The sequence below is a fragment of the Suncus etruscus genome, chromosome 14, assembly GCF_024139225.1.
Source record: "Suncus etruscus isolate mSunEtr1 chromosome 14, mSunEtr1.pri.cur, whole genome shotgun sequence".
In the NCBI taxonomy this organism is placed as follows: domain Eukaryota; kingdom Metazoa; phylum Chordata; class Mammalia; order Eulipotyphla; family Soricidae; genus Suncus; species Suncus etruscus.
Genome location: NC_064861.1, coordinates 92967791 through 92995358, shown reverse-complemented (window position 1 = coordinate 92995358; position 27568 = coordinate 92967791). Strand labels below are relative to the sequence as shown.

Sequence of the window (27568 nt, the reverse complement as noted above, 5' to 3'; positions counted from 1 at the left end):
TAGCAACATTGGGTAAAACTTTTTTTGTTTTGTTTTTGATTTTGGGTCACACCCGACGGTGCTCAGGGTTTACTCCTGGATCTGCCTAGAATAAACCCTTGATTCAAATACTATTTTCATGCTACTGGAAAATAATTTCCCCTTTCGCGGTTTCTAGGCAACGATCGCTGGCCAAGACCATTCGGGGAAGGGGGGGGATGGACGTTTTGGTGGATTTTGTTCTCAGGAAGGTGCTAGAACTGGGTCCTGCGACCTTTCTTTTTTATTGAGCGGCTGTTTACAGCCTCGCAATGGAAACGAGGCTGATTGCTGGTTGCTAGGCAACCCCTCCGCCGCCATCTTTGAACCGGGCACGCGTAACAGCTCCATGGGGATGCCGCGTGGTCGCTAGGCAACGGAAGCCTTCGGCTCCATCTTTGAGTAGGACACGATGTTTACCAGGATAAAATGACAAGGGAGCCTGAATTGGTGGTTGCTAGACAACGTCTTTGGCACCGTCCATTTTCGGAAAACGTTTACCACTGTGAGATGGGCATCGGGGCGGAAAGTGATCACCTAAGCAAGCGCTTTGGCCCTGTCTTCGGCTTCATGTGAGCCATCATTTTTGAATTGTTAAAAAGCCCCAGCAGAGGGGCCGGAGAGATAGCATGGAGGTAAAGTGTTTGCCTTTCATGCAGGAGGTCATCGGTTCGAATCCCGGCGTCCCATATGGTCCCCCGTGCCTGCCAGGAGCAATTTCTGAGCCTGGAGCCAGGAATAACCCCTGAGCACTGCCTGGTGTGACCCAAAAACCAAAAAAAAAAAAAAAAAAAAAAAAAAAAAAGCCCCAGCAGAAGCGAGGGTTTTTAACCAACGCTTTTGGCGGGACCACCACCGTCCTTCCGGATATCCGTCCTCTTTGGTCGATAAATGTAAAAGAAGCGATTAATTTCAGGGAAAAGACGAAGGGTTGCCAAGGGCCGCCTGCCGCCATCTTTGTTCGGGGCATCGTAACTTCCGGCCAGACCGGAAGTGGGCTCATGGGCGGTTCTCAAGTGGCATCCCGTGTTTGCATCGGGTGTGCCAGGCGGGAGTCTAAGTTTTCTGGGGTTCAGCTTCTCATTTCCCTCCCTGGCAGCTTCGGGCACCAGAGAATTTCTTGCTTCACGAGAGCAAACCATGCTCCAAGGCGGGCAGTGACCGCCCCCCACGTGGGGCCTGCCCTGGAAAAGTTCCAAATGGGGGAAGAGGGGACCCCGGGCATCACACATCTGCTGTGCCTCGCGGCTTCCAGCGGGGTCCCCCTGTTCTGCAGGAGCAGCCGTGGCGGCGCCCCAGCTCGCCAGCAGGTGGGGCCCTAGGTGCCTGGATCTGGATCTGGATCTGGAAGCGAGTTGAGCTTTGTTTGGGCTTTGGGTCTAGATAGAAGCCAGCAGGGGTTGGGGGATGTTGCAGGGGTAAGTTTCGAGGGCCAAGGGCCTCTAAGCCGGATTTAAGAATTTAGAGGATGGACGGCCCTGGGTATCCGAAGAGAAGAGCTAGGGAGACCTAGAAAGACGAACGAGCTGGGAGGCTTGGACATAGGGGTTGCAATGGAGGGACTTGGGGGGAATCTGTGTGCCCCAGCAATCTGCAACTTCTCCCCAGCTCCCGTTCTCTGTCATCGGCTCCCTCAATGGGGTGCATATGTTTGGGCAGAACCTCGAGGTGCAGCTGACCTCCGCCAGGACCGAAGACACGACCGTGGTGTGGAAAAGTTTCCATGACAGGTCCCCAAGCAGGGCCCCGGGTGGAAATGACCCTTTGACTGTGGGGATCACTGGCCAGGCAGATCCCTCGTTGTACCCGGATCCGCTCTGCAGGCAGCGGCTCTGATTGTGCTGAAGAGGATGGAATGGAATGGAGGACCTTCTTCTCACCGCTCCTGTGAGGCCTTGCCTCATTCTCCCTTCTCCACTTTCAGTGTCACCCTCATTGTTCTGTCGTCAGAGGAGGGGACCTCAGAGCTGAAGCTGGAGAGACTCCTCCAGATGGTGTTCGGAGCCATGGTGAGATTCCTCCCCATTTGCAAGCTCCAGCAGACTCCTCCTCTGGCCTAGGAGCCTGCATCTCAGTCCTCCTCTCTGAAAACCAGAAGCATCCATACCTTTCCCTCTGATCGTGTTCTAGGTCCTTCTGGTGGGCCTGGAAGAGCTGACCAATATCAGCAACGTAGAGAGGCTGAAGAAGGAGTTGCGGGTGAGGCAGTGGGGGCGGAACCAAGGATACTTGGGGGCGTCCTTGGGGAAACTACAGGTCCCAGAGTCCCTGGGACAGGCTGACCCTGGCCTTACAACATGGTGGTGGGCCCCAGTTCCCTGCAGCTGAGTCACTTTATCTCCTGAGGGTGATACAGCTGACCTAAAAGTGGTGGCGGGGTCCTAGCTCTTTCCTTCTCCCTCTGCTAGGCCTGTTACCGCCTCATCGACAGTTTTCTGGGGGATTCAGAGCTCATCGGGAACCTGACTCAGTGCGTGGACTGTGTGGTTCCCCCTGAGGGGTCCCTCCTGCAGGTATTGAGCCTTGGGGACTCTAAGACCTGTTCCTGGGGGCTACTTGACCTCTTCCGACCTTCTCAGTTTCCAATCATGCCCAATTCGGCCCCTGAAGGATCTGTCTACACCCCGAGCTGGTCCCACCTCTCCCCTGCTCACAAATCCCCTGGATCCCCATTTGTCCTGGACACTCAGCCTGGGGTTTATGGACTTGGGGGAATCTGAGATCCACCAGCCAACCGGCGCCCTCCCTCTGCTAATATCATCACCTTCTCTCAGCAACCTCCTGACCCCACAAATCTAAAGGGTATCTCTGCTTCTGCGCTCCAGGGACATATCCAGGAGGGATACCAGGCACCTTCCTTTTCCTCTAACTCCCAGGATGATTTGAGGGACCTGGGCCTGGGCGTTGTTGGGGTGAAGGAATCCAGGCCTGGGGAGGTTGAGAGAGGCCCTGCCCCCTCCCCCCAGGAAACCCTCTGTGGCTTCGCCGAGGCCTCGGGCACAGCCTTCGTGAGCCTGATGGCGTCGGGCCGGGTGGTGGCGGCCACAGAGAGCTGGTGGCGACTGGGGACCCCCGAGGCCGTGCTGCTGCCCTGGATGGTGGCTTCCCTGCCGCCGCAGGCCGCTCGCGACTACCCGGTGTACCTGCCACACGGGAGCCCTACGGTGAGGGGGCGTGGCTATGCTTGGGGGCGTGACCTACAGGAGACGGTCTATTAGCATAAGGGCGGGGCCTGGTGGAGGCGGAACTACCATATAAGGGGCGGGCCTGGTGGGTGCGACTATCGCTTAAGGGGCGGGGCTCCAGCCAGCACATCCCCTCCTCATTACGCCCAGGTCCCGCACCGGCTTCTGACCCTGACGCTGCTGCCGGGCTTGGAGCTGTGTCTGCTGTGCGGGCCGCGGCCTCCCCTCAGCCAGCTGGACCCGCAGGTAACTCGGGGTCCCTTCGCTTTGCCGCTGGCACCCAGAATGGCAGCGCCCCGCCCACCGCTATCCGCTTTTCACCTTGACCACGCCTCTTCCACCGCCGTCCAATCACGTCCGCCCCTGCGGTGGCCGCTCCCTCGGGGCCCTATCAGCGCCTTCCTGCCTCCCTTCGCCACGCCCACCACCCGCTAACCACGCCCACTCGGCGCTCACCACGCCCCCGCAGCTCCTGGACCGCTGGTGGCAGCCGCTCCTGGACACGCTGCGGGCCTGCCAGGAGCTGGGACCCCGCGCCCTGCCCGTTGGCGTCTCGGTGCACGCGGACGTCCTCGGGTAAGGCTGCAAATGGGGCGCGCCGGGTTGGGGTGGGGAGCAGGACCTACACCTCTCTGCCCCGGCCCGGACACCCCCTCTTCCCACCCGCAGCCTACTGCTGCTTCACCTGGAGCTGAAACGCAGCCTGTTCACGGTGGACCTCTCGGCCGATAAAGGTGAGGCCAGGGCAGCCGGCCCGGGAGGGTCCAGAGGTCTCAGGGGGCCCCCATCACCATCTCCTTCCCTTCTAGAACCTTCTGCCGGGCAGCGCCGGAGCCTGCTTCGTTCCTTCTACAGCCTGGTCACAGCCACGCACTTCCCACCCGGTGAGTGAAGGCGGGTTGTGGGGCCCGGCAGGGACCAGGGATTGGCCTTGTTGGAGGGAGCAGGGCGCTTCCAAAACTCGGGGGCTGGTACCGGGTTCACGGCTGTTCTGGTTCGTCACTGGGCCAGATCTGGCTGTTTGGGGGGTGAACCATGCAGTCCTGGGACTGAACCCAGGCACAGCGCAAGTGCTCTGATTCATCGCCCTGGCCCTAGACGAGGGTTCAGTCCCATAGCAGATGAAGACACTGAGACTCAGCTAATAGGAAACAGGCTGCCTGTCTCCTGGGGCTCAGCTCAGTTGACAGGTTTTGCCTACATTTGGGGAGAGGGGAGTTCTGGGCATGGAACCCCTGAAAGGAAAGGGGAGCTATCCGAAGCTGGGAGGCCCCAGGGTGGGAAAGGCTCCAGCGAGATCTATAAGTGAAGAATGGAGACAAAAAGCCTCAACTGGGAAGGGCAGACCATTCTATTCCCTACCATGTGCCCCACAGCACCCGATGATCCCATGGGGGCCCCAGATGTCACAAGAGTTGGCCTGGGCCTCCTCCGGGTAGTGAAGCTGAATCCAACACTTCCTTCCTTTCACAGCTGAGGCCCCTTTAGATCCACGCCAGGGTCTCCTGCTGTTAGTGGGGTGCTAACTGCCACCCTCTCCTCCCTCCCCCTCCTGTCCTTTCTCTAGAGCCGGGGCTGTCAGAGGACAAGGCAGAGGACACAGCACCCCCGACCCACCTGCCTCGAGCCTGCTACCTGGTGTTGGGGACTGAGGAGCCGGGCTCGGGGTGCCGGCTGGTGGCCCTGCAGCAGTGGCCCCGGCGGCTGCTGCTGCTCGTGTGCCCCCAGAGCCCCACCCATGGGCTGCGGGACCTGGTCACCCGCACGCTCCAGGCACTGACGCCCCTGCTCTGACCACGGGGCTGGTAGCGTCTCTCTGTTTATTCGCTCACAATAATACACGACCCCTGGACGGGGGGAGGCGGGAGGGGCGACGACAGGGTTGGAGGGAGGGAGGGGGCACCCCCACTTCCCTGGCCCCTCTCCCCTCTGTGCTTGGGGCAGGGGTAGGGAGGGAGGGGGCTCCCCCTGACCCCCCCAGAATGTAAACAGCAGCAGATGAACAAAAATAAAAATACAAAAGGCCGGAGGAAGGTCCCAGGCACCCCCCACCCCTGGGGTCTCCCGTCACCGAAGGAGACCCTCATGCCGCCCCAGCCACGAAGCTGCCTCAGTCCTAGGGGCTGCAGGGCACCGGCCACTTCCAGGGCCAGTCTGGGGTTCAGAACTGCTGGGCCAGCAGCTCACACAGGTGGCGGGACACGGTCTCCTTGCTCGTGCGCAGGGTCAGCCGGTACATCTGGGGGTGAGGTGGGAGTGGTGAGCAATGGGTGGGACGTAGGGGGCTACAGGAGGGGGGGATTGTGGGGTGATGGCTCATGGGGGTGGCCTCAAGTACCACAAGGTATGGCCTCAAGCAAAACAGGTCAGGACAGGCAGGCCATGGAGTGACAAAAGAAGGGGCGTTGGGGACACTGGGTGGAGGGGTCAATGCGGGGGTGAGGGTGGGGGCAATGATTAAAGTCTGGGACCATGATGGTGGGCTCACCTGGGCCTGGGCATTGGGCTCCAGCCGGAGCAGGCAGCCCACCTGCAAGGCTTTCGTCTGGATGATGCCAGCTCCCACGAAGTTCTCCGGGTTGGGATCCACATTGTCCAGGAGCGCAGAGCCAAACCCCAAGAGCTGGGCAGAAAGGGAGCCAGCTACAGAGGGTGCCCAATCTCGGGGCAAAGGAGCAACCCCAAAAGTTTTTTGGGGGACGGGTAGTTGGCCACCTCCATCGAGAGGGAAACCAAGGCTCAGAGAAGGGAAGCTGGGACGCAGGGCAGGGTACCCCCCCCTCACCTTGGCCTTAGTAACTTCGGCATCCATGGGGTGATTGGCTTTGAAGATCTTCTGTGCCTCCTGCTGGGGGCTGGGGGTGCAGGGGGAGAAAGGTGGGGGTCAGGAAGACGAGAGCAGCAGCCCAACCCACCGGGCTCGCCCCAAGCCGCTCACAGGCTCAGCTGCTTCCAGCGCTGGAAGAAATCCTGGGCTGCCATCTCCGTGGGCTGGAAGAACTTGTTGATGGTTACAGGGAGCTTCAAAGTGAGGGCTTGCGGGGCACCCCCATACCTGGCGGGAAGAAGGGAGGGATGGGCAGGTTCCTGCCTCCCTGGCCCGAGACCACGCCCCTTCGACAACAGGACACGCCCCAACCCGGACACCCCGCCCCTGAGCTGAAGCCACGCCCCACAGACAAACTACTCACCATCCAGAAGGCCCCGCCCACTCCAGACCAAAGATGGGCCAGTCCCCGCCCCTTGGCCTGAAGCCACGCCCAAACCCAGAGCCCATGCCCACTCACCGAAAGCGCACTGACAGGAGCGGGGGCGTCAGGAAGTCGCGCAGACACTCGATGTTGAGCACCTGCTGCACCTGCGCACCGCCGTCCACCTGCGCGGCCACGCGCTTGGTCTGCACGGCCAGCTGTGGCCTTCGAGGTCAAGGAGGCCAGCGGGGAGGGGATGGCTGGTGGTGGGTGGCAGGCTGTCCTCCCTGATGGGTGGTGGCTCTGGGCTTTCCTGGCAGTCCCAGCCGGGCCTCACCCCTGCCCCCTCCTGGCACCTTCCTGAGCAGGACCCCCAACCCACCCACCCACCGGTGGTCGCCAGGGCCCTGCGTGGCATCCTGCCTCATCTCGATGCAGGCCTGCTCTAGAGGGATAATACAGCAGGGAGGGCCATCTGGTCCCCCAGCACTGAGTCAATGCCTGAACGCAGATCCAGGAGGAACCCCTGGGCAGCACTGGGTGTGGCTCAAATCTAAACCAAAGCAAACCTGGAACACCAGGACCCCCAAAACACACTGATGCCACATCACACCGAGTGACCGGTTCAGGCCCTTCAGGGGCTGGGCAGAGCCAGAGGATATGAGTCTGCAGGTCACCCGGGTGGACGACCGCGGGCATGAAGTTCTGGAACTGCACCGAAGTCTTGTTGCCGTAGAAGAGATACATGCGGCCTGCGTAGGAGCAGGGAAGGGGAAAGAGGAAGGAGTCTCACTTCTGCCTGGCCCATGTATGACCATGTACCATCTGCGGCACCCCACCCCACCCCGAATCTCATGGCCCCTGCACTTACCCAGGTTCTGCCGAAACTCGGACTTCACCCCGATCTGCAGCAGCTGGTTCTCAAACAAGACCCCGTTGTTCTTGCACACGAACCTAGGGAGCGGGATGGGAGCTCGGTGCTAGGTCAGGGTACCTGCCTCCCACAACTCACTTGTTTATTTACTTTTGGTTTGGGGTAATACCCGGTGGTGCTCAGGGGTAACTCCTGGCTCTGCACTCAGGGATCACTCCTAACATCCCTATGAGATGCTGAGGATCCACCGGGGTCAGCTACATGCAAAGCAAACGCCCTCCCCACTATGCCATCCCTCAGTCGGGTCCCCAGGACTCACTTATTGAGCAGTTCATCTGCTTCTGGGATGGGGGGACCGACATCCTCAGGACCTGGGCTGGAGGTGGAAAAGCAGTGAGATGGGGGCTGGGGTGGGGGCTAGACGGTTAGACCCAGCAATCCCCAAGTCAGGGTGGCCAGATGGTCAGACGGCAGCCATCTGGCAAGAACCTGAGAAATTTCATCTAATGTGAGCAGGACCCAGACAGGTGCTGGCCAACCCAAGCCCCCGCCCCAGAGGACCCCGGTTTTCCCTGCTATCCAAGTCCTGCCTCTGCTGCCCTAGGGGAACCCCACTTCCCACCCCTGTGGACAGAGTCCCCACGCCCCCACCCCCGGAGGCCACCCCTTACTCGGCAGCCGGGGCTGGGTCAGCCAGCAGAGCCAGAGGGCTCTCGGGGGCGGGGGGCTCCAGCTCGCTGGGCCATCCAATCCCAGAGCAGACAGAGAAGACAGGCGTGGCAGGCAGCCAATCCCAGAGAGGCAGCGAGAAGGTGGAGAGAGACACAGAGACAGAGAGAGAAAGAGAAAGAAGAGGGAGGGAAGGAGAGAAGGAAGAGCAGGCTTGAGACCCAGGGTCGGAGGAGGACAGGGGCGGCGGAAAGGGGCGCCAGAGAGGCCAGAGGGGCAGCAGTGGGGGAAGAGAGGCACAGGGACAGCCAGGGTGGGAGGAAGCGGGGTGCACGGCGGGGTACCTGAGAAAGGCCTCCTCGGGCGTGGGCCCCAGGTTGGGCTGGGTGGCCGGGCCATCGGAGAAGACATCCACCAGGAGGTTCCCCGCACCCGAGGGGGCTGGGGGTGCGGCCGGGGGAGGGGCTGCCCGCAGCCCCAGGAGGTCAGCGGAGGGCGAGGGAGTCGACTGTGGGGGGCAAGGAGGGAGAGGTAAGAACAGGTGCCAGGGCCCGGAGAGATAGCACAGCGGTGTTTGCCTTGCAAGCAGCCGATCCAGGACCAAAGGTGGTTGGTTCGAATCCCGGTGTCCCATATGATCCCCTGTGCCTGCCAGGAGCTATTTCTGAGCAGACAGCCAGGAGTAACCCCTGAGCACCGCCGGGTGTGGCCCAAAAACCAAAAAAAAAAAAAAAGAACAGGTGCCAATGCTGCCCCCATCCCCTCTGGGGCTCCCACCCTCCCCGGGGTACCCACCACGGTGCTGGGGGTGGGCTCCACACCCCCATTGAGGTCGTTGCTGCTGGCATCCCTCCGGCCGTCGTCCAGGGCGCTGCCGGCCCCTGGTCCCTTCTTGCGCTTCAGCTTGGCTAGGATGGACGACTCGCGCTCGGGGAAAGGGGGCATCTCTTCCAGCACAGTGGCCTGTGTGTGTGTCGGGATGGGGGGGACAGGCGGCTTAGGGGGGGTGTCCCCCGGGCAGGGGAGCAGGGCCAGGAGGGGGCCACGGGGCAGGGGGCGCTGACCAGGACGTCGGTGCTGGCCACCGAGCTGAGAGTGAGGTACTCGACGGCACGCTGCTGCAGTTCCACGTCGGCGTTGCGCAGCTGCGAGCCAGCCCGGAGCACGCCCTGGATGGTGGCCTTGGTCTCGGGGAAGAGGTTGATGAACTTGATGTAGGTGGACAGCAGCAGCGCCCGCGTGGCCACGCTGCACAGGTGGAACTTGGAGTGCAGCAGCGAGAACTGCACCGGGGGGCTGCGGGGAGCGTCAGGGGCTATCAGTGGGAGAGCCCCCCTGCAGACTCCAGGTACCACGCGGAGTCAGCCTCCCCAGAACCAAGCGCATGGCTGCCTCTCACCTGGACCGAGGGTCCCCCGCAATCAAGTTCCCGAACTCTCCCAGGATGTAGCCGCCGACCTTCACCATGTTCTCGTGACATGCGGGGGCCTGGAGTGCCTGCAGGGGTGCGGTTGGGGTGGGGGGAAGCAGAGAGTGAGGGGGAGCCTGCTGGGGAACACCCTGTGGCAGGTGGGAAAGGCCAAGACTAGGATGTGGGGAGGTGGAGAGTGGCTACAGATTGGGAAACTGAGGCCCGGAGCCATGAAGTGACGGGTCTGGCTCACACGGGCTGGAGTCGGGGTTAGATGTAGTGGCTTGGCGGGGGCTGAGGGAGAGGGAGCTAAGGGGCCCAGGCCCAGGTCTGTGGTGACCCTGGCCTGTCTCCAGGCGGGCAGTAGGCTGACCTCAAACACTGTCTTGGCCGCGTAGCCCTGCACGTCGTCCCGGTTGGTGACAATCTGCAGCACGCGGTACCAGACCTCCTCGCTCACGTAGTCGCCCGCGATGCGGATGAGGTTGAGGATGGTGTCCACGTACCAGCTATAGTCCACGGCGTACTTCTCGGCCAGGATGGCCACCTTCAGCACCTGTGGCCGGAGCACAGGGGGGTGAATGCCTGGAGTCCAGGACCTCGGAGCCTCCTCCCTCAGACTCAGCCGCCACCTTCAGATCCAGGAGTCTAGACCCTGGGAGCCTCCTCCTTCAGGCCTAGGAGTCCAGACCCTTAGGTCATCCTCCTTCAGTTCCTCGAACCCTCTTCCTTCAGACCCTCAGCCACCTTCTTCAGACCCAGGAATCCAGACTTTCAGACCCTCCTCCCTCGAAGTCTTGGATCCTCTGCTTTTAGGCCCTCAAGCCTTCCTCCCTCAGACCCTCAACCTTCTACTTCATTTTGTTTTGTTTTTGGATAACAACCGGCTGTGTTTAGGGGTTACTCCTGGCTCTACGCTCAGGAATCACTCCTGGTGGGCTCGGGGAACCCTATAGGATGTATGGGATGTTGGGGATCAAACCTAAGTCAGCTTAGTGCAAGGCAAATGCCCTCCCTGCTGTGCTATCGCTCTGGCTCCTCAACCTCCCCCCTCAAACCTAGAAATCAAGACCCTCAGACCCTCCTCTCTTAGACCCAGAAATCCAGGCCTCCCCAACCCTTCGTCCTCGGGCCCTCAGAGCCTCCTCCGTCAGACTGCCAGGCCTCCGCCCTCAGAGCCACTCACGATCTCCTCGCGGATGGCGTAGTCGGCCGTCTCTAAGTAGCGCAGCATCTCCGACACGATCTGCTTGGCGTTGCTGCGGTCGCACATGGCGTAGAGCAGGTCGGCCGCCCGCTGGCGCACGCTCACGTCGCGCTCCGTCTGCGGGCGAAGGGCAGGGACAGAGCGTTGGCCCAGCACTCAGGGGCCGGCCCAGGGCCTCGGGTGAGGGGAGAGCTGCCCGGAGCACCTTGAGGGCGTTGATGACCGTGTCGATGTGCGTCTTGACAGCCTCGTGGGAGAACTCGGAGCTGGCCAGCGTGCACATGCTCTCCAGCGCCAGGTAGCGCAGGTTGGTCTCCCGATGCTGCAGGAACTGGCCCAGCTGGTTGCAGGCGCGCACCAGCAGGTTGGGCTCGCTGCGGGGAGGGAGAGGGTCAGTGGGGGGGGGGGACCCGGCACACCTAATACACCCCACACCCAGATGCCCTGAGGGCCCTAGTCTCAACTTGGGCCCTCCAGCTGGTCAGGATCACAATTCACAAGGCATCCTGCTCTCCCCCCAATGGAGTGGCTCACTACACCCAGCCTCCTCCCTCAGACCCGAACCGAGGCACCTGTCGTAGTGGATGATGAGGCTGATGGTCTCGAAGAGGATGGCGTTCTTGGCGTTGGAGTGTTGGACCTTCTTGGACTTGGGCGGCTCCTGGGCCTTGTTGAGCACCGTCTCCAGACACTCCACCAGCCGCCCCTTGACGGCAGCGTCCTCTGGGGAAAAAGACAAGGCGGTGAGCCCTGGCCCTGGTACCTGGTACCCAGCAAGCAGAGATCAGCTCTAACCAGGTCTAGCAAAACAATGGAAAATTCAGGGGCCCCCTAAAACAACGAGCACCAGGCAATGAGAATATAGCCAGGCACAGCAGGAGAGGCAGAACACTGCCCCAAGAGCATAAGGCTGCCCGGGGTCCCTCCTGGGGGTCCAGCACTGAGTGCATTTCCCAAGACAAGGCTCTGACCCTGGACAGCAACCCTGGGAAAGACCACGCCCCCATCGAGAGGTCAGAGAAGCCACGTCCTTATCCAGGTGAAGGCCACGCCCCCAGCAACAGCCGGGTGAGGCTCCGCCCCCTGGCACCAGGCCTGCCCCAGGCATGAGTGCACAGCGACCCCTGGTGGCACTCGCAGGTCCCGCCCCCAACCCATCACTGCAGCATCAATGAGTTGAAAAAGTTGAGACAAGCAGTGGGCGTGATGGCACAACTGGGTGGGCGTTTGCCCGGCACGCGGCCGACCTGGGTTCGACCCCCAGCATCCCATTGGGTCCCCGAGACCCACCAGGAGTCACCCCTAAACACCCCAAAAAAACAAACAACAAAAGAGTGACTGTCCTGCCTCCTCTAGCCCGCCCATGGTCCCAGGTCCCAGAACACAACACTCAGAGCACTCCTGACTGAGCCCAGGGGCTGACACGGGGTGTGGGGGGAAGACGGGTACCTGGCGGGAGGTAACACTGCAGCAGCCGCAGCAGCTTCACCGAGAGCCACGGCGCGGGTACGAAGTAGTAGGTGTAGTCCTGGAGGTCGGTGGAGGCGGAGGACACAATCTGCAGGGAAGGCGAGAGTTTCAGGTCAGGGTGGCTCGTACCCAGGACCTTCCAGGGGGAGCTAGCAGTGCGGGGTCCTTTCCAAGCTCCAGAAGGGGGCCTGGGGGGTACAGGGTGAGCAACTCAGTAGGTGCTGAGCCCAGGAAGGCAGGGACAGGCACAGACACACAGGTGGAAAGAAAGATGGGAAGACTTCCTTCCTCGAGCCTCCCCATGCCCCGGGCCAGCCCTGCAAATGATGTGATACATCATCGTTCTGGCCCGCTGGGTGCTATCCTTGCCTCAAGACACGCCTGGAACCAGAAGCTCCTGGGGCTGAGACATGAGTGACCTTTTCCCAGGCTGAGAACCGACTATGAACCTTTCCGGGGCCCCAGGAAGCTGAGCACGAGAAGAGAGGTCAAGCCACCTCCCAAGGTCACACAACCCGGAAGGGACCCCAAAACACCCACCCTGCTGAGGCGCGACACGGCCAGGGAGATGCACGTCTTAAAGTCATCCGGGTTCTTCTTGCAGAGGCAGGTGATGAGGCTGACTGCAGCTGTGACCACACCCTGGTGGGGGGCAGATGGGGGACCGGGGGTCAGGGTGGGCGTGGGCACCATGTATGGGGTGTCTCCGGGCCCATGGACACAGCCACCACGGGGCTCTAGAGAGCCGCAGGGAGTGAGGGATCAAATACGGGGAATGAGAAGGGGATAAAGGGAAGCAGGGACAGTGCTGGAGAGGTGGGTGAGGGCACAGGGGCCCTGGGTGTGAGGAGAAAGAGGGGCTCTCAAGGACTGCTGTGGGGAGGGGTGACAGAAAGTGAGAATCAGGGGCTCAAATCTGTAGGAGATACAGGGCCCTGGGTGTGATGAGGGCAGACTTGGGAGGCAGGATCAGGGAGGGGGTGTCCCAGGGAAGAGATGAGGGTCCCAGGCACCCAGAGGGGGGGCAGAAGGCGCACCATGTGCTGGTCGTTGAGCAGGTGGACCACGCGGGCCGTCCACTCGCCCATGGGCACCAGGTCGGGCGAGGCCTTGTAGAGCCGCAGCAGGCAGAGGGCGGCGCTCTGCTTCACGCTGTCCATGCTGTCCCTGGGGTGCCACACGGTGGGGTGAGCATGGTGGAGGGGTACCAGGAACCCCCACCGCATTCACAGCCTGCCTGGCTGCGCCTTCACCCACACGCCACCAGGAACACTGGAGGAACAGGCACAGCCCAGAGACAGACCAGTTGGGGCAGGAAACCCTCAAAACCCAGTCACGGGTAGGGGGATGCAGGAAGCCTTGCCATCCCCCCAACAGCAAAGGAAACAACCTTCCTAAACTGGAGTCTACTCATGCTGCTGGGGACAGTCCGCCTAGTGGTCAGAAATAGCATTTTTGGGGTGTCAGAGGGAGACACTGAGGGCTGGGGGATTCTCTGAATAGCACAATGGGGAAGGCGTTTGCCTTGCAGGTGACTTGGTCCCCAGCAACCCCTATGGCCCCCCACCAAGCACTGCCAGAAGTTATCCCTCAGTGCAGACCCGGGACTGATCCCAAGAATCTCTGGGTGTTGACCCCAAAACCAAAACCAAATATGAGGAGGCAACATAATGTTCTAGAAAGTACTATGGGCTCCCGGGGATATGCCTATGGGTGTTTGGGGGAAGCTCCCTGGACCGGTGTGGCCTCAAAGAGAAAATAAAATAAAGTAAAATAAAAAAGTTAGAGGCCAGAGAGATAGCACAATGGTAGGATGTTTGCCTTGCAAGCTGCCGACCTGGTCTTGACCTGGGTTTGATCCCTGGCATCCCATACGTGCCCCCAGCCTGACAGGAAGATTTCTGAGTGCAGAGCTAGGAGTAACTCCTAAGCACTGCCCCCCCAAAAAAAATAAAATAAAAAGATAAAACAAAATAAAACATGGTTGAGGCACAATGATAGGACAGTGGGGAGGGTCTTGAATATGGCTGATCCAGATTCAATCCAGCACCTCAAATAGTGCCCTGAACACTGCCAAGAGTGAGCATGAGTGGTCCTGAGCACCGCAGGGTATGGCCCCCAAAGCCAGCACAAAGCCTGCTTCAGCTGACTTTCTTATTTTTTTGTTTTTGTTTTTGTTTTTTGGGCCACACCCGTTTGATGCTCAGGGGTTACTCCTGGCTAAGCGCTCAGAAATTGCCCCTGGCGGGGCCGGAGAGATAGCATGGAGGTAAGGCGTTTACCTTTCATGCAGAAGGTCATCAGTTCGAATCATGGTGTCAAATATGGTCCCCCGTGCCTGCCAGGAGCCATTTCTGAGCACAGAGCCAGGAAAAACCCGAGCACTGCCGGGTGTGACCCAAAAACCACAAAAAAAAAAAAGAAATAAAAAAAAAAAAGAAATTGCCTCTGGCTTTGGGGAACCATATGGGACTGGGGGGGGGAATCAAACCATGGTCCTTCCTTGGCTAGCGCTTGCAAGGCAGACACCTTACCTCTAGCGCCACCTTGCCGGCCCCCAGCTGACTTTCTTACTGCAGGTCCTCCACCCCATCCTCCTTGTGGCTGTCCAGAGGCTTTCGACCCTGAGCATTTCATCCCAGAGCAGCACCCATGGCATTTTCTCGTTTGGGGCCACACGTGGGTGCGCTCTGGAGTTCCTCCTGGCTCTGGACTCAGAAACCACTGATAGGGGTTTTTGGGGCATCCTATGGGATTGTGGTGGATCAAACCCAGGTTGCCTTGTGTGAGGCAAACACCCTCCCGCTGTGCTATGGCTCCGACCCAGTGTCTGATCCTTTAACTCCAGCTTTGCCGAGGCTGGCGGCTGACTCAGGAAGGGGGAGTGTGGCCGGAACCCGGTGTGTGGGCTGCACCATGCCAGGTTCAAAGCGTTTCTAGGGCAGCCTTGCTGTCTCCCTCTCCTGGGACAAGCGTTGTCTGTGGTCAGCTGCTGCAGGGCCCCAGGCAACAGCAGCGGGGTCCCCACTAGTGCAGACGCCTATTGATGTCATGGCAGTTGAACCTGGACACACACCTTCTTACAAGCCAGGTATAAAATTAGATAAAACATGGACCATTGGGGGGCCTAAGTAATAGCACAGTGGTAGGGCATTTGCCTGCATGCGGCTGACCCCGAAGGGACCCAGTTTGATTCCCGGCATTCCATATGGGGCCCCAGTCTGCCAGGGGTGACTTCTGAGCACAGAGCCAGGAGGAACCCCTGGCCTGAGTGCTACTGGGTGTGGCCCATCAACCAATCAATAAATCAACAACTAAATCAAGTTAACAAAACTTGGACCCCTCTCACTCCGAACCCGGGCCTCACCCGGCCACCAGGATGCGGGGGATGTCGGCGGCGAAAGCCTCGCCCATCTCGCGGCTGCCCACGTTGGCGATGCAGTGCAGGGCCAGGCACATGAAGGTGGGGTTGCGGCTGGCCAGGTCGTTCTTGATGGCGTTGTTGATGAGGCGGATCAGCTCCGAGTTGGAGTTCACCAGCACCGAGATGAACAGGTAGCCCTGAAAAAGGACACCCCGCTGTCATTGGCTGCGCCTCCCCCACAGAGCCCCGGCTCCTCTCACCTCGGCCATCCCCACTCACGATCTGCTTCTCCGTGTACTTGTTGGAGCTGAGCAGGTTGACGGCCTCCATGTGGCCGAAATCAATGTCGTGGCCCAGCAGGAAGATGAAGAGCAGCTTGCAGACATACTTCTTCTTGCTGTAGCCATCCAGAGCCTTGTCGCCTGGGCACAAAATGGGGCCATGAGTGGCCCAAGGGACCAGCCCGCCCCACACCAGCCCACCCCGTGCAGCCCCGGCCTGGGCGTCCTACCTTTGAACTTGGAGCGGATGTTGGCCAGTTCCTTGTTGATTCTCTTAATCTCCGCCTCCTTGCTCTTACCTGAGGGGACAGGGGTGCGGGGTCTTGACACCCACTCTGCCGAGTCCTTCACCCCCAGAGTGTCCCAGAAACCCCCTTCCCACCCAGCTCTGTAGTCGGGAACCCTGCAGTATCCCCTGGTGGTGCCAGGGGTTGAGCTTGGGGTGCTATAGGAGGCGCAAGCATCTTCTCCCCCAGCTCTGTCTCATCTGGGGTCCCCGGCAGAGGACAGATGAGGAGTCCATGGCCCCTCACATGCACAGCCCCTCAACCCCACCAGGTCCCGCCAACAGTCTCTGCAAAACTTGCCTATGCCCAGGCTCCTGATTCCCATAGGCCCTGCAGACACCCCAAGCCAGACCACACCCTCAAGTACTGAGCTGCCCTTGCCTGTGACATCCTAAGCCTGCTGGAACTTTCCTGGCCCCTCCAGAAGTCCCATATAAGCACCTCTGGGGGCGGTCCTGGTGGTTCCCAGCACCACAGGGTCCCAGCATCAAACCATCTAAGCACTAGCATGACGGGAAGAGCTCTTGCCTTGCACACAAAGACCTGGGATTGATCCCCGAGCATAGGCTAGGCGTCAGCCCTGAGCATCCTCAGGTATGGCCCAAAAACAGACAAAAACCAACAGAGTCTGAGCACTACAGGCTACAGGACTGTCCTCTGGGCATTGCCTCAAAGGCCCAAGATGCAACCACAGCCCTTGTCACTTCTGCCATCTAGACGTCTAACCCCGGCTCCACCAGATTCGGGGTGCCACAAAGGGCAGAGTCGGATATACAGAGGGTGCTTAATAAATGTAGCAAGCAGATATCTAATTAATGCAGTGATTTGTGGGCCAGAGCAATGTCGCAGCGGTAGGGCATTTGCCTTGCATGTGGCTGACCCAGGACAGACCTCGGTTCGATCCCTGGCGTCCCATATGGTCCCCCAAGCCAGGAGTGATTACTGAGCACAGATCCAGGAGTAACCCCTAAGCATCATCGCGTGTGCCCCCCCCCAAAACAAAACAAAACAAAACAAAATGCACTGACTTGAAGGGCAGAGACCTGCTCAGACCCGGTGTTGGCGTGCCAATGGCGGCAGCACCTGAGTCTCAGACAGTCTCTGGAGAAACTCCACGGGGCCCCAACTCTAACTACCACCTCCTCCAGGATATCCACAGGGATAGCATATGCAGACCCCAGAGCAGTGGCAAGGGCACTGGGGCTGAGAGTCTGGTCTCACACACATTCAGCTCTGCTGTATGTGGAACCACAGCTGGGAAGAGGCAAGGCACATGCGTGCACCCCTCAAACTTGAGGAGACTACGGGCAGGCCTGGTGACACCCCCACACCCAGTCACTGCAAACAACAGAAAACACAACGGAAGGCGGGGAGAGGAGAAGGCGGCGGAGAACATGGGGGTTCATTACTCACTCCTGGGAATCACCAGAAGCAGCCAGGGAGCCTTTTGTAAATGGTATCTTGTGCCCCAGAGTTTCATTCCAGTCACGACCTCCTTATTATACGGGTGATGAGCTGGCCTAAGGGTGCTGAGTCACTTAGATTTACTGGGGGACTCTCCCCACAGTGCTCAGGAGCCCCAGAACCCTCTCCCAGTGACACTCTGCCAACCAGGCCAGTGGGTCAAGGCTGGCCGACAAAGCCAGGCGTCTTCCTGGGCCAATGTGGGGGAAGTGCTGGGGCCTCTGAGATGATGCCAGGGATGCCTGTGGGGGAGAGTAGGTGTTGGGGACCAAACTGGGCTCATCCATTGGGAGATGGAGAAAGAGGATAGAGAGGAGGCACTTTGCAGTCAAGTGGGGTCACTCCCCAAGATTCTGAGACTGCCAGCAGGGATCCCTGAGCACAGCTGAGAGGGGGAGAGGGAGGGAGGGAAGGAAGGAAGGAAGGAAGGAAGGAAGGAAGGAAGGAAGGAAGGAAGGAAGGAAGGAAGGAAGGAAGGAAGGAAGGAAGGAAGGAAGGAAGGAAGGAAGGAAGGAAGGAAGGAAGGAAGATAGGTTGAAGTGACAACACTGTCAGTGTGGTGTTTGTTTTGCACGGAGCTGACCAAGGTTCAACCCCCGGCTTCCCATATGGTCTCCAAACTACTCAGGACCGATTTCTGAATGCAGAGCCAGGATTAACCCCTGAGTGTCACCAGGTGTGACCCAGAAACCAAATAAAAAAATAAAGAAAAAGATTAAAAAAAAAAGGAAAAAAAGAAAAAGAGAAAAAAGACCTCAATGGGGTGGGGTGACCCCCTGCAGCCCTCAGGGACAGGACAGATGTTTGGGGGAACGTAGAGAGCAAGGCAGGCAGTGGTGTCAGGGTGAGCCCAGCACTACAGGCACCCAGCGAACACCGGATCCCTCATCCATTAATCACAGGCTTGGTTCCCAGGCCCCGCAGGCTGGGCTGGGCAGGGATCTGGGGCGCCAGGGACCTCGGGGACAGGACACAAACTTCCTTTGCACCCCCGAAACTCCAGGCATGAGGCATGCAGGAAGAAGGTCCTGTCTACACACTGATACCACTAATCTGGGGACAGAGGCAGGAGCATCCCTGGATGGGCAGAAACTGCCTGGAGGAGGACAAGGAGGGGCAGTGGAGGGTGAGAAAGAGGAGCAGTGGGCGGGGCCCCACTGGAGCTAGGCCCAGGAGCACTGTCCAGAGGCGGTGTGGGGTGACATCATGCTCCCCTGTGGGGCCCGGGTGGGGACAGCCAAGGCCGGAACAGCCAAGGCCTGGACTTCCTTGCATCCCACTTTAAACTCTGGGCGCAGACACTCTGCACCACCCATGTGCTCCCCACCCAGCCAACACACGGCTGCCCAAGAGTGGGACCCCCTGCAGTAATGCCAGTGAGTGGGGGGAGAACACTCAGACACATCTGGAATGGCAAATTAATATCAGCATAAAATAAAGCAGCCAAACATCCCAAAAACTGGGGCGATGACTCTCAGCAGCTCTTGATGTGACCCAGGCCAGGTAGGCTCGAAGCCACCGAGAAGAGAACAGAAGGGACCAGAAGAAAGTGATGATGAGAGCAGAGATGAAAACAGAATATGAGAGAAGTCATAGCAGCAAACACGAAAAAGAAGAAAGAGGGCCAGAGAGATATCACAGCAGAAGGGCATTTGCCTTGTTTACAGCCAACCTGGGTTTGATCCCCGGCATCCCATATGGTCCTGAGCCTGCCGGGAGCGATTTCTGAGCACAGACCCAGGTGGAACCCCTGAGTGACACCAGGTGTGCCCAAAATCAAAAACCAGCACCACCAACAAAAAACTAAAACCAATGGTCTTTAGTAGGTCAGTAGGTGACATACATGCATGTTCCGGATTCTCTCTCAGCACTGCGGGGTACCCCCAAGCGAGGAGTTTGACCCTCACATGAGCATAGAGTCGGAGCAGTTCCAGCAGTCCCTGTTGGTCATATCCCCCCCCCAAAAAAAAAGAGAAGAAGTCTAGAAGATTCCTGTCTTTGCTCTAGTCTTCCCTGGGGGAGCGATTAGTGAAGTCTAGGAACAAGAATGACTTTGGGCAGTGGAGCCTGGTGGGGTCAAACTGGGGTGCAGGACAGTTCCGACCCGAGGGCACTCAAGGCCTTCGCCTCCCACGGCCTCCCGGGCTCAGGACTGGAGGTGCTGTGCGTGGGATGCACCTTGTCCCTGTGTGTCACTGCCAAGAGGCCTCACGAAGCTGGGGCGCATCCAGGCCAGTGGGGGTGCTGTGAGGCCCACTCTGACAGGCGCCCTCCCCGCTTATCTCCTCGGACCAGAAGCCTGAGACAGAACACATCCGATGAGGACTTGGAACTCCAGATCACCTGGTAAACAGGGGGCCTTCCACAGCACCCAGCCTCAAGTACCCCCCAAACCAGGAGGAATTGCAGGTCCTCGGGAACTAACTCTGCTCTATGTCTGTTTTGTTTTGGGGCCATGACCAGCAGTGCTCAGGGGTTCCTACTGGCTCTGCACTCAGGAATCACTCCTGGAGGTTCTGGGGGACCCTATGGGATGCCGGGAATCAAACCTGGCTCAGCCTCATACAAGGCAAATGTTCTCCCTGCTATGATTTCACTCCAGCCCCTGTTGGTTTATTTCTTGGGGGGACAGGAAGACTCCCAAGGGATGCTCTGATGACTCTCGGTTAAGTTGGTTCAGTAAAGGAACATCATGGGGGAGCCCCGTGTTCTAGAGGGCACCTCTAAGGCCAACCAGCTAGGCAGTGCCCTCGCTGCCAGACCACAGCAGAACCTCTGAAACGTGGAGCCAAAGCCAAGAAGTGATGATGGAGTCGGAGATGGGGCAGGGTAGGTTCAATCCCCAGCATGACACAGGGTCCCCAGAACACTGCCAGGGGTGACTGCTGAGCAGAGAGCCAGCAATAGACCCTGAGCACCCCTAAATAAGCATGCACACACACTAAACAACTAAAAAAGGAAAGATGGGCCGGCACCCCAAGATCAGGAAATGCATCCTTGGGGCCGGAGCAATAGCTCAGTGGTAGGGCGTTTGCCTCGCACGCAGCTGACCTAGGACAGAACATGGTTTGATCCCTGGTGTCCCATATGGTTCCCCGAGCCTGCCAGGAGCGATTTCTGATCGTAGAGCTAGGAGTAACCCCTGAGCGTCACTGGGTGTGCCCCAAAAACAAACCCGCCCCCCCAAAAAAAGGAAAAGAAAAGAAAGAAATGCATCCTTGGAGCTAGCTCGATAGCAAAGTGGGGAGAACCACGGCTGAACCTGAGTCAATCCCCGGCATCTCATAGGGTCCACTGAGCCTGCCAGGAGTGATTCTGAGTGCAAAGCCAGGAGGAACTGCTGAGGGCACCAGGTATGGCCTCAAAACAAAAGCAGAAATGAGTCCAGGGGGCCCGGAGAGATAGCACAGCAGCGTTTGCCTTGCAAGCAGCTGATCTAGGACCAAAGGTGGTTGGTTTGAATCCCGGTATCCCATATGCACCCCACCCCCTGCCTGCCAGGAGCTATTTCTGAGCAGACAGCCAGGAGTAACCCCTGAGCACCGCCGGGTGTGGCCCAAAAACCAAAAAAAACAAAAAAAAAAAAAAAAGAAATGAGTCCAGGGGCCGGAGCAATAGCACGACAGTAGGGCATCTGCCTTGCATGCACTAACCTAGGATGAACCAAGGGGCATCCCACATGGTCCCCCAAGCCAGGAGCGATTTCTGAGCACAGAACCAGGAGTAATCCTTGAGCACCACCAGGAGTGACCCAAAATCCAAAATAAATAAATGAGTCCATATGCATCTTACTGGGGCGACTCTGCTTTTCCTGGTGGGGTCAGTGGGGCTAGGACCAGGGTCCTCCCCCATCCCTGAACCTGGTCAACGGCTAAGCTGGGGCCCCTCAATTCCTGACCGGACTGGATGACGATGCTCATGCCCAAGTGCAGGGCAGGGCAGGGCGGGTGGCCCTGGCAAAGAAGGTGCGGAATAGCTCAGAGGGCAGGAGACAGCCAGGGTGGGAAGGGGCAGGCGCTGGGCCTGGATCTGTCTGTCCTCACAGCCTGAAGCCTGTGAGGGAGAGTTGGGGGAGGGGGTCTCCCCAAGAACCAGGCACCCTACCTGCTGCGGGGGGTGGGGGGGCTGTTCTTGCTACTGGCAACAGGCCTGTGGGAACCTCAGGATCCCTGTTGGATCCTGGAGCAGGACAGGAATGGGAGCACAGCAGGGAGGACGTTTCCTTTGCATGTGGCCAACCTGGGTTCAATATCCGGCATCCCATAGGGTCCCCTGAGCCTGCCAGGAGGAACCCCTGATCACAGCTGGGTGTGGTCCAAGATAGAAAAAAAAAAAACCAAGGGGCCGGAGAGATAGCATGGAGGTAAGGCGTTTGCCTTTCATGCAGGAGGTCATCGGTTCCAATCCCGGCGCCCCATATGGTTCCCTGTGCCTGCCAGGAGCAATTTCTGAGCCTGGAGCCAGGAATAACCCCTGAGCACTGCCAGGTGTGACCCAAAAACCAAAAAAAAAACAAAAAAAAAAAAACAGACAGGAAGTCCTCCCTATGACCCTCTAGCCAGCTGCAACCCCTACACATCCCTTTCTGCCCCCATCCAGCCCCCCAACCCCTCAGCCCTGTGTACCTCACAGCCCCATTGCCAAGGCACCCCCCTCAGGGCCTGGAGCCTGAACTCACCCACCCACACATGCACTGGGGTACTGGCCAGTCACCCACAGGGGTGCTGAGCCCCTCACGCATCCCGGAAGGCCTCGGGAGCAGGTAGCCCCAACCCCGCTCAGGCTTAGCAGTGAGAACTGACTGACTCAGTGACACTGGTATGGCCCCAGTCCCGGGGTCCGAGGCCCCGGCCCCAGAGGCCTGGGAGGGGCTGTGCTCTGAAGGGTTCCCTGGGCAGATAACTAGCTGAGAGCCTGGATTCCACTCCCCGGCAGCCTCGGCCCTCAGATTAGCTTCCTTATCTCTAGAATTTGCCCTTCCTCTCCCTCCTCAATGCCTGCTTTTCACCTCCTTCCAGAACCTTCCCCTCCAGGAGCCTCCCATTGGAAGGCCCTGGGACCCGTCCCAGCCACTCTGTGCCCTGCCCGCTGCAAGCTCCCAGCCCCATCCCTCCTGCCCTGCCTCAGCCACAGGACCTTTGCACCTACTGCCCTTGGCCTCCAGGGCAGAGATCTGCACTGCTGAAGGAGTCTACTAAGTCCTAGAACACTCTCTCATCACCTCCCCAAACCACCACCCAGTGCTCTGGAGCAGTCACGCCACATTCCACAACCCTAAGGTCTCCGCAGTCACTGACCACCCCCCCTTGAGGGCTCTGGGCCCAGCTGCTCAACACTTGATGTAAATGGGGGTCACACCCCGTGGCCTGCGAGGTCTGGATTATTACTAATTTACTTTTTAGTGGTCATTGTGTTTTTATCCTTTTGGCTTTGGAGTCCCACCTGGTGACATAGGCAGGACACACCTGGCAGGGCTGGGGGTGGTGGTGGTGGTGTCTGGAAGAACTTGGGAAGACTGGGTGATGCCCACCGGAGACATAATCCGGCCTCCTACATATAAAGCCTCCTGTGCTCGGTGCTCCAGAACTATGTCTCCAGCCCATCACTTCATGCCAGGATTTCATTGGCTCCCAGAGACCCAGAATTTCAATCTTTGTTACTTTTTTTTTTTTGCTGTTATTTTTGATAAACTTCTTTGTGGGGGGGCGGGAGGGGCTGAACAGATGAAACTGGGATAAGGCACTAACTAGCCTTGCACCTTGACCTCAGCATTGCATGTGGTCCCTTGAGCACCTCCAGGAATGATCCCTGGGCAGTCAGGTTTGACCCAAACAGGACCCACTCCAATTTTTTATTTATTTTTGGTTTTTGGGTCACACCCAGCAGCCCTCAGGGGACCATATGGGATGCCGGGGGATTCCAACCACGGTCTTTCTGCATGAAAGGCAAACGCCTGGGCCCGGAGAGACAGCACAGTGGTGTTTGCCTTGCAAGCAGCCAATCCAGGACCAAAGGTGGTTGGTTCAAATCCCGGTGTCCCATATGGTCGTGCCTGCCAGGAGCTATTTCTGAGCAGACAGCCAGGAGTAACCCCTGAGCACCGCCGGGTGTGGCCCCAAAAAACAAAAAACAAAAAAAAAAAGGCAAACGCCTTACTTACCTCCATGCTATCTCTCCGGCCCCAATTTTATTTTGTTTGTTTGTTTTTGGGCCACACCCGGAGGTGCTCACGGATCACTCCTGGCTGTCTGCTCAGAAATAGCTCCTGGCAGGCACTGGGGACCGTATGGGATGCCAGGATTCGAACCAACCACCTTAGGTCCTGGGTCATCTGCTTGCAAGGCAAACACCGCTGTGCTATCTCTCCGACCCCTAATTTTTTATTTTTTTATGTATTTCCGTCTTTTGGGTTTTGGGCCACATGTGGTGGTGCTCAGGGCTTACTCTTGACTCTGTGCTCAGGAATCACTCCTAGTGGGGCTCGGGGATCCATATGGAATGCCAGGGATTGAACCTGAGTTGGCTGTGTATACACATGGCAAACACCCTCCCCACCGTGCTATCTCTCCAGTCCCTCGCACACCATCCTTTTTCCTAGCTGAATAATAGTCCAGCACGGATCATGTGCAAGACCTCTCCCACCACTGGAGGTACCAGGGCAAATGCAATTTCCAGCATGCGGGCTCTAGCATCTGGGGGTGGGGGGCAGCTGACACTGGTCCTCGGAGCCCCTCTGAGATCTGGGAATGGAGGGGAGGCCTGTTTCCCACACATACAATCGCTCCAGGTCTCACCTGGAAGCCTAGACCATCCATTGACACTGGGGGGTAGGGCTGGGGTACAGGCCAAAGGGAGTCTCTCCCCAAAAACAACCAATGGAAATCAGTTTAAGTATGTTCACACTGCTCAGCTCAGACCCCACACCAGCTCCGTGCTCTGGATTCACACAGAAAAAAGCCAAAATCCTGTGAAGTCAGTTACCTAACTGTCCCTCACCTAACTTCTCCCCTCAACCCCAGAACACACACCAGTACCCACCAAGAGCAGGGATCCCATGCAGGGTACCAGCCCGAGAGGACCTCAAGCCCTTTGGCTTACCTACTAGGCACCTGCCTCCTAAACCCCAAGGCTCCAGACTCTGTCCCTGGTTTCCCCAAATCTCCACTGCACCTCACTTCTGCTCACCACCTCCCGGGGGACCAGGCCCCCCACTTCTGAGCTCGAGCCTGGCGCCCAGGCTCTGTTTCCTTCCTTCCTGTTTCCACGCGGAGTTTTCTGTTGAATCCCCCCCACCCCTGAAAAATCTCAGCCCTTCAGGGGTTCCTGGGGCAGGCAACCCCTGAATCTGGGACCAGGAGGGATCAAAGGGCGTTTGCAGAAAGCATGGACAGGCCACATTTGCCGTAAGAGCTGCAGTGCCCACTCCCAGCTCAGCCCAGCTGGCACATCAAAGCCAAAGGTGAAATGACAGGTGGTGGGATGTCCTGAGCCTGGCAGGCGACGCCCCATCCTCTGAACACCCCAAGTCTACACCTGCTCCAAAATCTCCTCTCCCCTCTCCAGCCCCACGCACGGGTCTCCAGAGTGGCCTTCCCAGCTAGTCCAGAACCAAGATGTTGCCACCGCGGGGCCATGGGGAAGTAGGGTAGGGGGGAGTCCTTTCAAGAATCGGGGTTCGGCTGCCTGCTGAGAACCAGAGATGGGACCCCCCTGAGCGTGGAGGGCTGAGCCTGTCACCCGTCTCTCAGCCACCCGGGCAGGGAGGTGTGAAGAGATGAGCAGGCAGAGGGGGGAAGACTCCACTCAAGGTCACGGGCGCCTCACAGACACCCCAGCAGGCAGGCTGACCCCTTTCCAAGCCCCCAGACTCAGCTCCCCCAGTGATCACGGTGCCTGGGTGGGCACAGACTTGGCAGCCGAACCCCCATCCTCCCGCCACTTCTTCCCACGGCTGGCACGGGCCCGAGGAGGAGAGGAGCATGGTCAGCTGGGAGCTGAGTGGGTGGTCAGCTGGGAGTGGGGGGGCCCAGCCTGGGGATGGAGTGGGGGGGGGCCCTGCTCATCAGCTTGGGGGGCAGGTTGACCCACCCTGTAGGCCCCAAATTCTCTCTCCTGAGCACCCTACACTTGACAACTTAATCATATCCCCTCTTGATGCTCCCTAAGGTCCTCCCTGGCCTACTCCAGTAGTCTTGGGAGCCCCTTGGGGGGGGGTCCCTCAACAGGGGCCCCCATCATCTCCTGAGTCCCCCTGGGTCCCTCAGCAGGGTGTCCCCCATCTTCTCCCTCCTGCCCCCACCTCATCCTTTCCAGAAGGCCCTTCTCAAAGGGGCTTTGTGTCACTCCCAGCACCCCATGCCAAAATCCTGGGGTGGCAGCTGGGCACCCCCAGCCCCTTCCCCATGCCAGGACCCAGGCAGGGGTGACAGCTGGGCACCTCCAGGGACCCCTTCCCCTCTAGGGCACCCACCCAGGGGGTGTCGGGCCCGGCCCCCATTCTAAGCCGGCCCGTGTCACCCCCCGTGGCCGCACCCCAAAGACCCAGGGACCCCCCTACGCCTCCTCCAGCCCGCGGGGTGACACCGGGATTGCCTCTGGGCGGGCGATCGCGGCTCCATCACCCGCGGGGCGCCCCGGGGACCGGCGCGGCGTCACCCAGCACCCCGAGAGGCGCCGTGACGTGACACCCCGAGCCCCCATCGGGGGTCCCCGAGGCCCCGACCCCGACCCCGACCCGGGCCCGGGCAGGCGCTCACAGTTGCGGATGTCGGAGATGAACACGGCGAGCCCCCGCATCCCATCGCCCTTGGACACGGCCGGCATGATGGCGACGCGGTCGGGGGGCTGGCAGGGGCGGGCACCGGGACGAAGGACCCCAGGGGCGCCGAGCCGAGCCGAGCCGAGCAGCCGAGCCGGCCAAGGGGGAGGCGCGCGGCGGGCGGGCGGGCGGGCGGACTGGCAGGCCTCGGCCCCGCCCCTCGTCCCGCCCACCCGTGGCGTACGTTCTGTGATTGGCCTGCGTGGCTGTCGCTCTACGGCCTCCTGGCTCGCTCATTGGCTGGCGCGCTAAGGCCTTCAAGACGATTGGTCCGCCGCCCCGCTATTTCCGTTCGGGGCGGAAGCAGGCGGAGGTGGGGGAGGTTGCCCTAGAGACGGGCGGAGCCCGGGAAGGGGAAGAACGTCCGCTGGATCCGCCCCCTTCGGAGAGGCCGAGTCGGACGCTGATTGGGCGAAACGCCACTACGTCGACGTAAAGAAAAGGCGGGGCTTAGAGGGGAAGGCAACCAATAGAAGACGAGACCGCCCCCGCAAGCGCCGCGGATTCGTCCGGCTTATTTTACTCTGGCTTCTGATTGGGCGTTGGTGACGGCAGGAGGCGGGAGTAGTAAGAAGAAGGCGGGCGCGGTGTCACTCAGGCCGGCTGTGATTGGTGGAGCGACGCCTGCAATTCCCTGCTGCAGAGCGGAGGCCTGGGCGGGGCTCGAGAGCGGGAGCTGCTGACTGCGCAGGCGCTTCTCGGTTCCCTTTTCTTCCCTCTTCCAGCTCCCCCCTCCGTCCTGCTTCCTTCACGCCTCCTCCAGGAAGCCTCCCTGACCTTCCTTCCCCCCCTCTTCATGCCACTTTCTCCCTGCCGGGCCCTACCTGTTCGGGACTGCACCCGACGCAGGGGACCGTGATTGCAATGCCAGCCTCGGCCCTTGAAGCTGAATTCAAACGGCTCCCTAGTGGGGTGGAGTGACTCACCCAAGGTCACACCAAGTCGAGATTTTTTAGGCCACATTTTGGCTACAGCTGCTTTTTATTTTTTCTAGGTATTTTTAAATAAAATATTTTTTATTCCCTTATGCCTGTGCACAGGGCTAAATTTGGGCAGCCCCCCTCCACTTGCCACACAGCAAATCCAAGTTGCCAGCCTCTGCCTGCTCCAGCAGAAAGGGGGGACTTCATCCTAATCCAAGAACCCCAGGCTGGGAGAACGTTGATGACTCAGTTTCTGTTCCTATGCATCACCCCAGCTGCACCCCACAAGCCTTTTTGGATGACTGGCTTTTGGGAAAGGAAAAAAAAAAAAGAAAGAAGCTTCTGGAACTCTTCACGCCCCAGGCGATTGAGAAATTGGGGGCAAAGGGAAGTGGAAGAATCCATT

General features: G+C 59.3%; 2 protein-coding genes across 3 annotated transcripts; one reads left to right on the top strand and one right to left on the bottom strand.

Annotated features, from left to right (window-relative positions):
* Positions 1-1026: 1026 nt before the first annotated feature.
* On the top strand, positions 1027-5065 carry FUZ (fuzzy planar cell polarity protein). The gene is made up of 11 exons (XM_049786218.1): positions 1027-1328; positions 1627-1748; positions 1943-2027; positions 2149-2217; positions 2427-2531; positions 2985-3182; positions 3354-3449; positions 3673-3779; positions 3873-3937; positions 4013-4087; positions 4771-5065. The coding sequence occupies exons 1-11, from the start codon at positions 1218-1220 to the stop codon at positions 4995-4997; spliced, it is 1260 nt and encodes a 419-aa protein (XP_049642175.1). The 5' UTR covers positions 1027-1217; the 3' UTR covers positions 4998-5065.
* AP2A1 (adaptor related protein complex 2 subunit alpha 1) lies at positions 5048-26365 on the bottom strand. 2 transcript variants are annotated; one of them, XM_049786215.1, is made up of 24 exons: positions 26178-26365; positions 15901-15969; positions 15669-15811; positions 15393-15586; positions 13063-13192; positions 12566-12667; positions 12005-12113; positions 11128-11278; positions 10761-10929; positions 10535-10672; positions 9722-9904; positions 9337-9434; positions 9002-9233; positions 8733-8900; positions 8282-8445; positions 7940-8005; positions 7588-7644; positions 7266-7348; positions 7057-7146; positions 6491-6614; positions 6142-6258; positions 5989-6058; positions 5692-5826; positions 5048-5442 (listed from the first exon to the last, which is right to left on the bottom strand). In XM_049786215.1, exons 1-24 carry the CDS (start codon positions 26242-26244, stop codon positions 5365-5367), a joined length of 2937 nt encoding a protein of 978 aa, XP_049642172.1. In that variant the 5' UTR covers positions 26245-26365; the 3' UTR covers positions 5048-5364. The 2 variants fall into 2 exon arrangements, with proteins under 2 accessions (XP_049642172.1, XP_049642173.1); XM_049786216.1 differs by lacking the exon at positions 7940-8005.
* Positions 26366-27568: the final 1203 nt, after the last annotated feature.

Excerpts from the sequence above, each read along its gene's own strand:
- AP2A1 (XM_049786215.1), bottom strand. The coding sequence starts at position 26,244 with ATGCCGGCCGTGTCCAAGGGCGATGGGATGCGGGGGCTCGCCGTGTTC. Across the intron at positions 15,587-15,668 it reads AGTACACGGAGAAGCAGATC|GGCTACCTGTTCATCTCGGT; the intron begins GTGAGTGGGGAT and ends GTCCTTTTTCAG. Across the intron at positions 9,234-9,336 it reads GCGGGGGACCCTCGGTCCAG|CCCCCCGGTGCAGTTCTCGC; the intron begins GTGAGAGGCAGC and ends CGCTCCCCGCAG.
- FUZ (XM_049786218.1), top strand. The coding sequence starts at position 1,218 with ATGGGGGAAGAGGGGACCCCGGGCATCACACATCTGCTGTGCCTCGCG. Across the intron at positions 2,028-2,148 it reads AGATGGTGTTCGGAGCCATG|GTCCTTCTGGTGGGCCTGGA; the intron begins GTGAGATTCCTC and ends ATCGTGTTCTAG. Across the intron at positions 3,450-3,672 it reads TCAGCCAGCTGGACCCGCAG|CTCCTGGACCGCTGGTGGCA; the intron begins GTAACTCGGGGT and ends ACGCCCCCGCAG.